Below are 16,874 nucleotides of genomic sequence, written 5' to 3'. Positions count from 1 at the left end.
TATAGTAGTGTTTCAAGGAGCAGGAAGGATACTCATAGTAGTGTTTCAAGGAGTAGGAAGGATACTTATAGTAGTGTTTCAAGGAGCAGGAAGGATACTCATAGTAGTGTTTCAAGGAGCAGGAAGGAGAGTGTTTCAAGGAGCATGAAGGAGAGTGTTTCAAGGAGCAGAAAGGATACTTATAGTAGTGTTTCAATGAGCAGGAAGGAGTGTTTCAATAATAGTTGACTTACCACCTGTCAGGGTACCAGCTGGATCAAACACATCACCATCTAGTGTTACAGACTTCCTCATAATGTTCTTGTTGAAGGTGACCTGTTTAGCCACATCCATGTCATGGCAGATGAAGGAGGAGCCAAACACCCATTCCATGGCCTTGTGCAGGTCATGATCATAGCACACAAGAGACAGCGCAGTCTGCACATTCTCCTTGCCTACCTGAAACCATAAAAGAAAAGCTTGAAATAAAGGACAATAAATTTAAAAGAAAACACATGGAACAAAAATACAAAACCAATATTAAAATAATCAACAATATATGAATGATTTATGTATGAGACAGCACTTTCTGACCTAAGAGAAGAACCTGGTGATGTGAGAGATCCATACAGCTAAATGGTTACCCAAAGGAGCCTTCCTTATCCAGAGAACCCACATAGGAAACATTATCCAGATGAACAATGTTGGATAATGGTTCAATTACAGATATGAATCACTTCCAATTTGGTGGCTGCTTCAAGGACCAACAAGACTTCAGTTCAGTGGTTGCCAAACATGTGTTTTGAGTCCCTTATACAGGAGAACATCGATATAACACGAGATACGTTCCAAGAGAGGTCGCTTTAAACTGAATTTGCACTAAATCGAATTGTTGTTTCAATGGGATAATTTAGTTCGGTACATGAGAGAAACACAAAATACTAAAAAGACTGACAGTCTACCCAGATGCACCTCAGCCCATCTCCTAGAATAAACAAAACATTGTTTTTGTCGTATTATGTTAAAACAAACATTCATAAACCAACACAGCTAAAATTATGGGACGTGAAATGGTCTGTTTACTAGTGATCAGCTGATGGGAAGATGGGGGGGGGGGGTGAAGGTGAGGTGATATGTTTGACAGTTGATGCCAAAGTCTAATGCTTATTTATTTATCTCTCCTTAAGAGTGACTAAGTTTTTCTCTTATAAAATGTCATTGAACTGACATGTTCTAATTAATTTTATTACAAAGGGCTAAATTTTTATCTCTTGTGCAAAATATATGACGTTTATATTCAAATTATTCGCTGTCTTGCAAGGATTCCAGCAATACAAATTATATTCTCCTAACTTTAGTCTGTGATATTATATAAGATAAAAATTGTAAGCCTAAAACACCAAACCCTGGCTAGGAAGGTGTGGGAGGGGGGGAGGTGACAGTGACATGTGTGACAGTTAGCGCCAAGGTCTAGTGAAGTATTTATTTGTTTATTTATGTCCTTTAAATTGAGTTTTTGTTTTTGTTTACAAAAGTCACAGAAGTGACCGAGGAGAATATAATTTACATTACTGAAATTCTTATAAAATAGTGATAAATTTGAATATAATCATGCTATAGTTTGCACTAGACAAAAGTTTAAGTTATCATTTAGTACATTATTTTGAGTACATGTACAGTACAGCTTTGCCCTTAGAACAATGTAGAGTGCCCAGAGAAACATTAGGCGTGAATTTTAAAATATTATGAGCCAGATTGACTCACGCAAAATAGGAAAGATTCGCTTTAAATTAAAACATTGTCCTTAAATTGTGGGTGTTGCTTTAAATCAATAATCTTAAATTGAATCGCTTTAAACCGACGTTCTACTATATCATATAAGGATAGTGATATTCCTGCCCTTCATTCTCCTCAATTCTATTCCTACCAAGAGAAGAGAATGGGAAACTACTATACCTAACTAATTTCTTCTCCTCAGTTCCAACATGGAATTTCCTTATTTCAAACTTCTATTTATGACTTACATGTCATCAACCAACAAGGAATGGGATGGAGGATGTCATGTGTCCCCACCTATACTACTACTACTAATATTAATCATAATAATAAAAATAATGTAATCAGGTGAAAAGACACTTATCACCATATAAGGTTGAGTGAGCCATACAGCAGTGGTATACCAGCTGGTGTACATAGTGAGAACTGCAAGTATTAACCATGTACAGTAGAACGTCGATTTAACGCAAGATATGTTCCAAGAAAGGTTGCTTTATACCAAATTCGCGCTAGATTGAAGTGTTCTTTCAATGGGATAATTTAGTTTGGTACTTGAGAGAAACACAAAATACTAAAAAGACTGACAGTCTACCCAGATGCACCTCAGCCCATCTCCTAGAATAAACAAAACATTGTTTTTTGTAGTATTATGTTGAAACAAACACTCATAAATCAACACAGCTATAATTATGGGATGTGAAATGGTCTGTTTACTAGCTGGGAAGATTAGGGGGGGGGAAGGTGAGGTGAGGTGATATGTTTGACAGTTGATGCCAAGGTCTAGTGCTTATTTATTTATCTATCCTTATGAGTGACTAAGTTTTTCTCTCATAAAATGTCACTGAACTGATAAGGGAGAATATAATTAACATTGCTGGAATTCTTATAAGATAGTGATTAATTTGAATATAAACATGCTACAGCTTGCATTAGACATACAAAGAGCAAAATATTTTATCTCTTGTGCAAAATATATGATGTTTATATTCAAATTATTCACTGTTTTGCAAGGATTCCAGTAATACAAATTATATTCTCCTAACTTTAGTCTGTGATATTATATACGTAAGATAAAAACTGTAAGCCAAAAACACTAAACCCTGGCTGGGAAGATTGGGTGGGGGAGGGGGGCTGACAGTGACATGTTTGACAGTTGCACTGCCAAAGGTCTAGTGAAGTATTTATTTGTTTATTTATGCCCTTTAGTTTGAGTTTATGTTTTTTGCTTATAAAATGTCACAGAAGTGACTAGAGAAACATTAGGCGCAAAATTTTAAATATAATGCGCCAGATTGACTCACGCAAAATAGGAGATTCGCTTTAAATTGAAACATTGTCCTTAATTGTGGGTGTCGCTTTAAGTCAATAATCTTAAATCGATTCTCATTAAATCGACATTCTACTGTATATTCAACAACAGGTCATCTTCAGTGGCAGGACTAAAAACTGTAACACAAAGAATTGTATAATTTCTTTACATATACTGATTGTTGGCTGCCCATGTGAACAACTATCAAACTACTAGTAGCAATCTATATCAGGGATAAACTGAAGTGTGAAATAAATAAGGAAATAAAAACTGAACTAAAGTGAGAAAAAATTTGGATAGAATTAACCGATGAGAGGGACAATTAATCATATGACTAATATATTGCCTTCTTAATCTCAATAAGGTTATTGAGCAACTTATTTGAATGAAATATGCAGGGCATTCAGACATAGCAAAGTCTGTATAGTTGGCAACTTTAACTTAAGTCAAACAGATTGGACCGAACTTATGGGTAACTCAGAATCAGAGGATTTTCTTGAAACAGTTCAGGACTGTTTCCCAAGCCAACATATAGCCAAACCCACCCGGGGTAATAATATACTCGATTTATTTCTGTCAAACAGAGAAAACCTCGTTAGTAATGTCAAGGTAGGGAACGAACTTGCTAACAGCGATCACAAAGAAGATTCAAATTAGAATTTAATGGCAGTCGCAAGAAAAACTCCATTAATGTCCCGGATTTCAGAAGGGCAAACTTTGACACTTTGAAAAGGCAGCTGAGAGATGGGGTATCACATTTGGGGGTGAATTACATGACCTCACATAAGGTTCCCACAGAGGACGACCTCACTTTACCTGGTGACCTAACAACGATAACTTAACAAAATATGACAGTTGAGGAAGACCTGATCATGAGATCTGAGGTTGACAAGTTCCACTACAATTTAAATAATGAGTTACTTAACCCTTTGGATGCGACATGCGGGTAAACCCGCCCAAAATATTATATTAATTAAATGCGACAAGCGGGGATATCCCACGGCCTTGAAAAAACTTCCCCAAATGAGACGACATGCGGACATATTATGTATTGAGGTATAGGAGTATTTCCTGAATGCAATATAGCTTATTTTTGTACTATTTTGTTTGATATTATCTGAATATGTAATACATATCTAAATTTGCTGTTTAGTAACCAAATTGATTAAATTTATTTGGCATATACCAGACATTGATTTATACCAATTTCCTGCATTTTTGGGTATAAATGTCATTTTTTCTCTAAAATTTGCACATATGTGAATTTTTGTTCCAGATTTGGAAAATATACTAAAAGTTCTCTAGGAAAAACATATAGAAAATGTGATTATATGAAATTCATTTTTGGCAGGATAATTGACACTTTTCAGGAACCGGCGCGAAATTTAATTACGCACCTAAAGAGTTAATGCACAAAGGCAGAACATACCATACAGAAAACTCAGATCAAACAACAATGACCCTAAATGGATAAAAAATTATTTAAAGAATATTATTGGACAAAGGAAGACTATAGGTAAGAGAATAAATCGTGGTGAAGTTTACCTCCGAGATTATTATAAAGTATTGGCCAGTAGGGTGAAGACCGAGATAAGAAAAACAAAGAGGAATAATGAACTGAAGGTAGCAAGGGAGGCAAAGTCAAACCCCAAGGGATTTTTTCAAATGCATATAACTAAAACACGAGAAAATATTCAACCAATACAGTCAGATACCGGCGAGCTAACTGATAATGACGGAGAAATGAGCATTAATTTGAATAGATATTTTTCAACAGTTTTCACCACCGAAAACTTAGACATGATACCTAAGGCACCGACTATATACAGAGATAGTGAAGAAAGTAGATTAAGCGAGAGAGCAGTAACACAAGCTAAAGCCTAATAAGTGACCAGGTCCTTTAGAGATATTTGCCCTAAGCAAATTTGGTTAACATGTCATTAAAAACGGGTGTAGTACCAGAATCCTGGATGATAGCAAATGTAATACCGATTTTCAGGATGATAGCGAATGTAATACCGATTTTCAAGAAGGGAGATACATCACTATCCTCTAACTACTGTTTAACATCAATTGTAGGCAAATGACTGGAAGCAATAATTTCAAACTCTATTCAAAATCACCTGGAGAAGCATAAGTTGATCAATGATTCCCAACATGGCTTCACAAGCGGGTGTTCATGTCTAACTAATCTATTAACATTCTTTTCAGCTGTTTTCGAATCAGTGGACGACAGGCATGACTATGATGTGATATATCTTTACTTTAGCAAAGCCTTCAACAGAGTCCCTCACAAAGGACTAAGAAGAAACGTGGAGGCTCATGGTATTGGAGGAGATATTCTAAAATGGATTAGGGCTTGGTTACAGGACAGAAAACAGCGAGAAAGCATTAACGGCACTAAATCTGATTGAAATCTGATTGGAGTAGTCACTAGTGGAGTACCCCAAGGCTCAGTACTTGGGCCATTATTATTTATGATATACATAAACGACATAGATATCAGCATAGACAGCAACATAAATAAATTTGCTGATGACATTAAAATGGGACATGTAATTAAATCTGACGAGGACTCCGCAAAACTATAGGAAGATCTAAAGAAATTTTTCAAATGGTCTGAAAAATGGCAGATGATATTTAATGTGGACAAATGTAAAGTACTTAGTCTAGGAGATGTAAACAGAGAAACCAGATACCAGATGAACAACGATGTTATAGAGAAAACCGAATGTGAGAAAGATTTAGAAGTCATGATAAGTAGGAATCTTAAACCTAGTAAACAATGTGTATTTGCTCGAAACAAGGCTGACAAAGTACTTGGGTTCATACAAAGGAGTGTTAGTTACAAGACTAGGGAGGTCATCCTAAAACTATATTTTGCGCTTGTAAGACCTTACTTGGTTTACGCAGTTCGGTTCTGGTCACCGTACTACAGAATGGATATAGAATCCCTAAAAAGAATTCAGAGGAGAAAGACAAGACTAAACCTGGACATTAGGAACCTTGAGTACAGAGACAGGTTAAAACATCTAAATCTGCACTCCCTCGAGAGACGTAGAGTGAGGGGCGATAAGATCGAGGTGTATAAATGGAAGTCAGGGCTAAACAAAGGTGATATAACAAAGATAGTCAAACTATCCAACCAGGAGTGAACTCATAAAAATGGTTTTAAATTAGACAAATTTAGATTTAAGCGCAAGATAGGTAAACATTGGTTTGGAAATAAAGTGGTGGATGAGTGGAGCAAGTTACCAAACATCATCATTAACTGGATAGCTGGATAGCTTCAAATATAGTTTGGATAGATATATGAGCAATAGGGGTTGAGTGTAAATGGGACTGCCCAGTATGGGCCAATAGGCCCACTGCAGTTTCCTCCATTCTTATGTTACCTTAATACCTCTCTGGTGTAACTTGATGAAGAGTTATGTAAATGTGTTTTTCTTTGAATATTGCATCCTGTCAATGAACTATCATGCCCCCAACCAATAAAATTACTAAAAGCATTATTTACAAAAAGTTTTCTGGAATGGAACACTTATGTAAATTAGGGGATACCTGTACTGATAAAGCCAACATCCCTTACCAAATTCTCGGCTTGTTTGACTATGTGGGCATCAATAGACCGTCCTGTGATCTTGTTGAGAGGAATGATGGTAACTCTTCTCTGTAACTGTCCATTCTGCAGCAGCTTCTTGCCAGTTACCTCAGAGTCCACAATAACATTATATAGCTGTAAAAAGTGCACATAGTCAGTCACTATTAAGTGTCAACCTCATTGAACAACCAAAAGTTCATTCCCTAAAGCATTTATAATTACAGTATAGACTTTTCTAAACAGACCAGTTAACCCTTAAGCCCTGGGTTAGGGTGCTGGTGGCAGTACCCCCCCCCCCCCTTGCCGGGGTAAATCGAGAAAAATCAACTTTGCCAAAAATAATTTTTAACCTTTGAAAATGATAAAACAATAAAAAAATAAGTAGAAAAAATATATATTGACCCTCTAGAAACTTCCCTGGCCACACAGGGGGAGGGAGGAGGGGGGTAGATAAGGAGAGTGTTGGTTTGACAGCTGACACTCTTGGTCCTCAGCACTTAGCAACTATTTTTAGCTCGCCTTTGTGTCCAAAGTGGCCAATAATGTATGTATTTACTGATCTTAATACTTATTTGCTATAAATAATTAATTTAGAATATTTAATTTGCATTATTTTTCATAAAAAGTGCTTGACAACAATCACCAGTCAGTCGCCAGTCTGCCTGGCTGTCTTTGTGTTTGGTAGAGCAAGTAATGTATAAAATAATAATAATTCCACAAATAAATACATTTATAACATAATCATAGCATAGTTTTCCAGTAATACTACCCTACAATACAACTACACTACTTTTTGCAATATTACTTTGATACAACATGATAAAATAGACAAACAATGAAAATGAAACAAAAAAAGTAGGAAGCTTCCCTGTGGCCGAGTGTGTGGTGTGACAGGTAAAATAGTCACACGGGAACCTGATAACCTGCGCTGGGCATTTAAACAGTGGCGAGAATAGGCGAGCGTTCTGGAAAGTCGCCCGGAGCCTACGGTTTAACACTATATCCAGCTGAGTTTTAACACTATATCCAGCTGAGTTGAACATTTTCTTCTTCACCAGGACTGTGAACCCTAATAATTCAGTGTCAAAGCAACTTATATTTTATTAATTTTGTTTATCCTGGTGCACTGCCGGGGCAAATAAACAAATTGTTGCAGTGAAAGGGTTAACAGCCTGAAGTTTTTACCACCCTCAAATTATCGGAGGGGGGGGGGGAGCACACTAACTTTCCAGTGATCAATAAAGGCTAAAATTATGTACAACCACATTTGTGGTCACAGTCTCAACTATATCACTGCTCTCTACCCAGTCATCTTTATGTCTACAACGTATATTTGAGGACTGGTCCCGTAGATGTTTGAATTCATAATACAGTAACTGTTTGTCACACACAAGCCCACTGATGCACACAACCCACGATGCTCCAGAACATCCACTCATCCACCCAGCTAGGTCTCCTCTCCCAACACTCTCTCCTTTATGTTTACATTTGCAGTTCCTTCATCTAACTCACTCTAAGAACTCCTCCACTTCATCGTTCACATCATAACAAGACCATAAGACAAAACCACACACCATTACCTCTCTTGCTTGGAGTCTAGTAACTAATATTGTAGAATCCACATTTTAACATGTAAACAGTCTTTCATATCTTCCTCTTTACAGCTCTCTCTTTGCTGTACTCCGACATCTTTTCACAAGCCTGGCCTCATACTATTTCACATAAAATTGACAATATTTATTCATAGGTCTCTCTCTCTCTCTCTCCCTCCCACACACACCTGTACCTACTATAATCAGATTACTGTACTGTCTACACACATTTGCCACTTATATTTTCACCATTCGTGTTCATGCTTCTTACAATTTACTCTCCTAATTGTACTATAGAAAAACACTCATACATTATAATAGAGTAGGCTTCTTTTCTTTATATTTGTTTTCAAATCACCTAATACACAGGTAAAGCACTACTAACAAATTAAAGTTCAGCTGAAAGTGACAATAGGTTTCTTTGGCCTGTGGCCTATTACTAGTTACTACTTTGCTGTCACTCGAAATCGAGTATGATGATCATCCAGCTATGATACAATGATGAGTTAATAAGGATGTCACCTTCATTGGTGACGAAAGGGGCCAATACGAGACCGGCAGGGTCGTTCACTGATGTTACACGTGTGGAGGGCTACCTATAAGGTACAGTACAGCACACCATACAGCCTTTAGTAAACTGTTTGGTGGTAGCGAGGTCAGCACTGCACTTGACTGCCTGTATTTTGCTAACTATAGTTACTATAGTTAGGTACCCAGTTGTAGTTTTGTGTGTGTGTGTGTGTGTGTGGGGGGGGGGGGGCGGTTGACCTGGGCATTAACTACCAACTCTCTGGACAGGCAGCAAGGTGTAAACACTTGGCCAATGAACCCCTATACTGTACTCCGTTACATTACTGTATACCTTCAATTGTTATCTATCACTCACTCAGTCCCAAATGTGACAATAAGCTTGATAAACTCATCCTAGAGTATCTTCTAAGATTTTCCATTGTTAACATCTTCCATACATCTTGCCTCATCCTGTCTCCTGCAGTACTGTACACCTAAGTTTTGTGTTACTCTCTTTCTGGAAGTTTACAGATTCACAGTCAGACAAGTGGACCAGAGCCACCTCCTCTTTGTGCTGGCTCCTACTACACTCCACACTTAACTTTTCCTCATTCACAAAGGCACACATGATACTGTCAACTCTTATTTTCCTCACTTACCAACCAGATCCTCTAATATGCTTCACTCTTACAGTTCTCCTCTCAACTCTAACAAATACAATAAATTATTGGAATTACTACATAGTGACACATTTTTATCAGGACAGCTATTGAAGCACTAAGCAAGGTGGTGCTGTATACCCAAACTGTCATGTCAAAACCATTACTGTAATGTACTGTACTCACCTTCCCCCCAGCTGTAACCTCCAAAGCAGTGGCTGTGGTAGGGTCCCTCAACTTCACAAGCTTACACACCAGCCCCTTTACTAATGAGTGATTAAAATTTTTCTCTGGGTCTTTGTAGTTGAAGCATAACTGGGGATACCTGAAAATTAAACAATGATCTTATCATATGTTCATATTAACAAATTACTGTATGTATACATCATCATCATTGCTTTATGTCCATTTTGCAGACTTGCTTGGGTTAGTTGTGGTTACCTGATGACAATAAAAGTTTATGCCATGGCTGATATGCAGATGCCAAGTGAAAGTCATATGAGTCTTAAAACACCAGCACTATGTATGTTACATACAGACAGTTGCCAGGACAACACACTGAAATGAACTTTTACATCCAGTTGATGGTGACCAAATTGATTAATATAATGTATTGTTCTGGTTAAATGGTGGAAGAATGTGATCGTGAGTACATCTAGGGGTAAAGGTGATGCACTTGAATGTGGGAACTACAGGGACCTCAAGCTGTTAGATTAGGTTATTAAAGCTACGAAAAGAGTGACCAAGAAACTGATAACAGAGAGTGGACAAAATTGATTGAAGTTTGGGTTCAGGCCTGGTATGGGGGCAACAGAGACAATATTTATGGCCAGGCAACAACAACAAAAATATCAACAAAAGGAGAGAAGCTGAATTTTGCATTTAAATTAGAGAGAAGACATCACACAGCATACCATATGAGGTAGTGCAGCGGGCAATGCAAAAGCTCAGAGTTGAGTGTCTTGTTCAAGTGGTCTTGATATTATATGAAGGCTCAAATAACTGTTGTGAGAATAAATGGCGAGGAAAGTGAGGAATCTGTGGTGAAAGTAGGACTCCATCAGGGGTATGTCTTGGGTCTCCTTCTATTTATCATGGTGCTGGAGGCACTCTCATGGGACTTAAAAGACTAGTCTGCCATGGGAGTTGTTGTTTGCTGATGAGTTAGTGTTGAAGCAGATAGTATTGATGAGGCAGTGGAGAAATTTAAGAAATGGAAGGATGGAATGGTATCACAGGGTTTCTGGGTGAATGTGACAAAAACAAAAGTATTGAATAGTGGTATGGATGAGGGACCCATGGTGGGTAGTAGAAAATAAACCTGTTATGTCTGTAAGAGAGGTGTTGGCAGAGAGACAGTGACATATACAGACAGATAGAGACAGTGGGAGACAGACTTAGAAATAGGTTGGGGTGGGTCCAACTTGTACCTGGACTCCAGATGTTCTACTTTCTCTTGTAGGTTCATAATCTGGTTGTTGAGAAGGCGACGCTCCCCCTCCAGCTCCTCCACTTTACTGTCATCATAGTCCAGCTTCCCCAGTTGAGTCTGAAACACAAATATCACTGGAGTTCTCTAAGACTGGCTGGCAGGAACCAACAGTCATTGACATTATAAACCTAAATATTTACTATAAGTATTACACCTAATAAATATTATTTTATGACATAAAACACATCGACTAGTCCTAACTTTTAGCATGACAAAAACTTTTACTTAGATACGCTGGTGAGTGGAGTGAGGGTGTATTAGTGCAAACATTGTTTATGACTCTCAGATGAGACACAACAAGAGCAGTGTAACAAAAGACCTGTACAGTGTCGTGACTTGTTACCCCCGACGTCTTAAGACAAATTGTGACCGTTATCCTTTCACTTTTGAGCAACGATTGTCACGGAGTTACCTGATCTCTGGATTACCTCCAGTCACACTTAGCCCAGGTAGAGTTTTGGCATGTGTATACCAAAATGTGTTATCTCATCCACCATTGTAAGGACAGGATTTCTCATTCCTCATGACAGACTTAAGGGTGACAGCTGCAATGTGAAGGAATGACTTATCAAACAATTAAGTCCCAGCCACTATTGTCAATGGTAACTGGTCCAGGCCATGAAGATTTAGTAAGTGACGAGCCTGAGTCACCAAGTTCATAGACGCAGAGTATCATTACCTGCAGCAAACACCGACTCTATGGAAAATGTACCCTGTTGTGAAGCACTATCTGCCTCCTGGACACTGGCAGTGACTTCTATATTTTAAGTTACAAAGGAGGCTCCATAGGTTATAATATATATAATAAAAAAAAAGTCTATTGAGATACAGAAGATATAAAGCATCTTTATATATTGTACTGAAGGATCAAGTTCATCAATGTACTGTACATCCAACCATCTGAGTCACTTTATCTCTCTCCTCAACACCTTTCAATTAGTTCAAGTTTTTATTATCTTACATAATCTTTAAAAAGTTTCGTCTTTGATTTACACATCCCATCATTATATTATTTCATTCATTCCTGACCAGTGTTGTTCCTATATATATAAGTTATCAGAGTTGGTCTACTTTTTCTTGAACTTACCTCAAGATTTTTAACTTCCTTCTCCATCCTATCCAGGAAAGATTTGTCCTTTGTGTATTCTGCAGAAGTACATTTCATTTCTTGTTCTTTCTTCTTCAGTTCTTCTTTACTGTGTTTTAGTTTCATTTCAGCTTGTTTTGTCATGGTCTTGGCCTCTGTGATGCTGGCCTTGGTGTCTGTTGGGAAGTATCACTAGAGAACAGTCGGCCACTAAAGTTCCGTTCGCCTCTTTTCCAGAACCACGAACTCCAAGATTCAGACTCATGAACCCAAAGAAGTAGCCTGATACATTGTTGTCCATAAATGCTTCGGATTCATGAGTCTGAATCTTGTGATTCAAGGGGAGAGGTTATCGGACTTTATAATTGACTGTAAACAACTGCGAAGGGCTATCACCACACTTTAAAACAATTATATACAATATACTAAAACAACAATTCTGACGACCAACAAAATCTTCAGGTCAGAGGTCACACAATATAAGATGTAGATGGTGCCACCAAACTTTTATATTATATATATATATATATATATATATATATATATATATATATATATATATATATATATATATATATATATATATATATATGTATATATATACAAGTATATATATATATATATATATATACAAGTATATATATATATATATATATATATATATATATATATATATATATATATATATATATATATATATATATATATATATATATATATCATGTAAATCCACAATGAAAACGTGGATAAGATAAATCTTGATAAAATCACACGGGAAAAGGGAAACAACGGAGCACCTTAGCTTTCGTCTTTATTCAAGACATCTTCAAAGGCAACTGGATTACATGGACAGAGAGAGGCTTAAATATACAGGGTGACCTTAAAAACATGAGGTCAGGTCATAATGATGTCATCCACTAATCCACACACCAACACACACGTACAAGAGCTTAAGAGAAGGGGGTGACGTGACTAGTCAAGTCAGGTCAAAAATAAGGGACCCACAAAATAACTTTCATACATCTAGATCAAAGGTTTTCAAACCATTTTTAACCTTGGGCCACTGACAAATAAATTTATGTAACATATTATCAGTTTTGAACTGACCATCACTAAGGTTTATTGATTTTAATTCCTTAATCAAACTAGCTTCAACCAGAAGTCTTTCTGTGACACAAGATGATTTAAATACTTCTAAGCTTTTTATCCCAAGCAATGGGGTGATTATTATTCCTAACATGAACGAACAAGGCACTGCTTTCAGATGCTGTTCTGATATTATACTTATGTTGTTCGATTCTGAGCTGCAGTGTATTTCCTGTCTGTCCTATATTATTACAATTACATTTGCTACATGGAATACAATAAACACTTCCATTTACATTCAAACTTGGGCTGTTCCTTATTAACATATTGGTAATGATTGAGTCATACTTGAAAACAACATTAATATTTAGAAGCTTGAGGGACCGAACTAACGGGACAAATTCATTACGATAGAGCAGAGTCAAAATATTCTTAAGTGTAGGAACTTGTCTGGTTTGAGAGGAATGAAAGGATTTTTTAGCCCTTTTTAAACAACGATCAACAAACACAGAAGGGTACCCGAGTTTCTGTGCAATGGAACGAATGTGTTTCAATTCATCGTCAATAAATTCAGTCACAAATACGCAGACATCTTAAGAACATAGCAGAAAAAACTGACATTTTGGTAGACTCCAGGTGATTCGATAAAAAGTGAATGAAACTGTCTACCTGTGTGGGCTTTCTGTATACCTTAAATTTATAGTTTTGGCCATTTCTCATGATCAGCATATCAAGGAATGGAAGGGATCCATTTATTTCTCTTTTAATTTTGAATGTGATACTTGGGACAATATCATTAAGCTTGTCTAAAAATTCCAATGGGTCACTGTTTCTAGGCCAAAGACAAAGAACATTATCTACATATCTATACCACGGAGGAATAAAGTCCACTATATTGGGTAGTAATCTAGACTCAAAAAACTACATATAAATACAGGCTAGAGGAGCAGAAAGACAATTACCCATGCTCATGCCAAATATTTGCTTGTAGAACTTCCCATTTGCTCTAAACACATTGTCAGTTACTCATAACTAACAATTTCAGGAAAGTATCATGTTCAATAGTTAAATCTATCAGTTGTAATTTATCTTTAAGAAATGAAAGTAGGTCTTTCACAGGTACTCTAGTGAACAGTGAATTTACATCAAAACTTATTAATTCGCAAGGTTCATTGTGTTTCTTGAGTTTATCAATTAAATCACTGCTATTGTGTATATGTGAATTAGATATTTGGCCTGTAAGAGGGGATAGCATCTTTACCAGCCACTTAGATAAATTGTAATTAACAGAACCCACAGAACTCACGATAGGACGTAATGGATTGTTAAGCTTGTGTGTTTTGATCAATCCATACATATAAGGTAAAGTGGGATTGATTTGAGAGAGCTGTTTGATGAGATCGGGGTTCTTTTTCAATAACATCTTCATTTTGGAATAAGATAACTTATTAATATTTTCCTGGGGATCTTTCATAAGCTCACAATACGTGCTTTCATTACTAAGTAATGAATGTAATCCATGTAATCCAGTTGCCTCTGAAGATGTCTTGAATAAAGACGAAAGCTAAGGTGCTCCGTTGTTTCCCTTTTCCCGTGTGATTTTATCAATATATATATATATATATATATATATATATATATATATATATATATATATATATATATATATATATATAGTGTATATGTATATATATATATATATATATATATATATATATATATATATATATATATATATATATATATATATATATATATATAATCAACACCTCAACCGCCAGGATTGAGGTGTTGATTGTATGTAGAAGTCCGCGTGCTTTATTGGGCTAATGAAATATATATGGATCCTCGTGTTTCGAAGCCGGATTTGGTAAAACGTTACTCTGACCACCTAAGTGATACGGGTGGTCCCCATTAGAGGTTCACGGCGCCATAAGCTCGTTGAACAGGCTTTGTGTGAAATATAACAAAGTCTAGGACTGCTTTTATTATCCTGGTGGTCCAGCGGTTAGCGTTCCCCGGTCACAGTCATAGGCTTGTGGGCCGTGGGTTCGAATCCTGGTGGGTTGTGGTGTTGATTGGATATATATATATATATATCTATATCTATATATGTATATATATATATATATATATATAAATATATATCTATATCTATATTTATATCTATGTCTATATCTGTATATATATATATATATATATATATATATATATATATATATATATATATATATATATATATATATATATATATATATATATATATATATATATATATATATATACATATATATATATATACAGTTGTACCCCACTTAACGCGGTCAATAGAACCCAGAGGGTCCCGTGTTAAGTGAAATCCGCGTTAAGTGAACAACAGAACATATGGGATTAATTCCAATAGAAACCGGCCCAACCCCCAAACTCCACTTTTTGAAGGCACATACCTATGTTGTAGTAAAAATAACATCTTAATTTTATGATGGTACATGCACACAATTAATACTTAAGAGAAATAGAGAAATACAGTCGCCAAGTTAATGTCCATTCAAATAATGGACTCAACTACCTCCCCCTCTCACACTACACTGCCAGCTCTTCCCTCTGAGAAATTTTTGGGGGAAAACCACTAAATTTTAATAAATAATACCTCAAACTAAAGTTAGGATAATACAATTGACATTGCTGGATTCCTTGTAAGACCAGGAATATTTTGAATATAAATGTCATATATTTTGCACAAAAAATAACATAGTTACCTAGAGAAAAAATTTTATCTAAAAATTGTATGTTTAATGCAAAATATATGATGTTTATATTCAAAATGATCACCAAATTATAAGAATTCCAGCAATGTAAATTATATTCTGACCGGGTAATTTGTATGAATTTTATGAGCTAAAACAAATATCTTCAGTTAATAATAAAAAAAAATAATCTTCACGACACTATCTGTCAATCAAAGTACCCCACCTTGCCTCCCCCCCTCTTCCAACCGCGCGGTCAGTCCCAACCCTCCCCCCACCCCCCACCAATCCTCCCTTCCAGAGTTTTTAACATTTAGTATTAAATAATACCTCAGATTAAAGGTAGGATAATATAATTGACATTGCTGGATTCCTTGTAAGACCAGGAATATTTTGAATATAAATGTCATATATTTTGCACAAAAGATAACATAGTTACCTAGAAAAAATTTTTATCTAAAATTTGTATGTTTAATGCAAAATATATGATGTTTATATTCAAAATGATCACCAAATTATAAGAATTCCAGCAATGTAAATTATATTCTGACCGGGTAATTTGTATGAATTTTATGAGCTAAAACAAATATCTTCAGTTAATAAAAAAAAAATAATCTTCAGGACACTATCTGTCAATCAAAGTACCCCACCTTGCCTCCCCCCCTCTTCCAACCGCGCGGTCAGTCCCAACCCTCCCCCCACCCCCCACCAATCCTCCATTCAAGAGTTTTTAACATTTAGTATTAAATAATACCTCAGATTAAAGTTAGGATAATATAATTGACATTGCTGGATTCCTTGTAAGACCAGGAATATTTTGAATATAAATGTCATATATTTTGGACAAAAGATAACATAATTACCTAGAGAACAATTTTTATCTAAAAATTGTATGTTTAATGCAAAATATATGTTGTTTATATTCAAAATGATCACCAAATTATAAGAATTCAAGCAATGTAAATTATATTCTGACCGGGTAATTTGTATGAATTTTATGAGCTAAAACAAATATCTTCAGTTAATAAAAAAAAAT

At 35.9% G+C, this 16,874-nt stretch overlaps 1 protein-coding gene across 1 annotated transcript in view; it reads right to left on the bottom strand.

Annotated features, from left to right (window-relative positions):
- Positions 1-192: 192 nt before the first annotated feature.
- LOC121861098 (structural maintenance of chromosomes protein 2-like) overlaps positions 193-16,874 on the bottom strand; it is a 30,506-nt gene continuing 13,824 nt past the window's right edge. Inside the window, exons 3-7 of the mRNA XM_042358660.1 lie at positions 12,006-12,181; positions 10,857-10,975; positions 9,613-9,751; positions 6,654-6,800; positions 193-438 (exon numbers count right to left, since the gene is read on the bottom strand). Of these exons, the coding sequence (XP_042214594.1) occupies positions 193-438; positions 6,654-6,800; positions 9,613-9,751; positions 10,857-10,975; positions 12,006-12,181 (827 nt within the window). The remainder of the gene's footprint in view (positions 439-6,653; positions 6,801-9,612; positions 9,752-10,856; positions 10,976-12,005; positions 12,182-16,874) is intronic.

Source organism: Homarus americanus, unplaced genomic scaffold (assembly GCF_018991925.1).
Source record: "Homarus americanus isolate GMGI-L3 unplaced genomic scaffold, GMGI_Hamer_2.0 scaffold52806, whole genome shotgun sequence".
Lineage (NCBI taxonomy): Eukaryota > Metazoa > Arthropoda > Malacostraca > Decapoda > Nephropidae > Homarus > Homarus americanus.
Note: the sequence above shows the minus strand (reverse complement) of the source record. Positions and strands in the feature narration are given on the sequence as shown.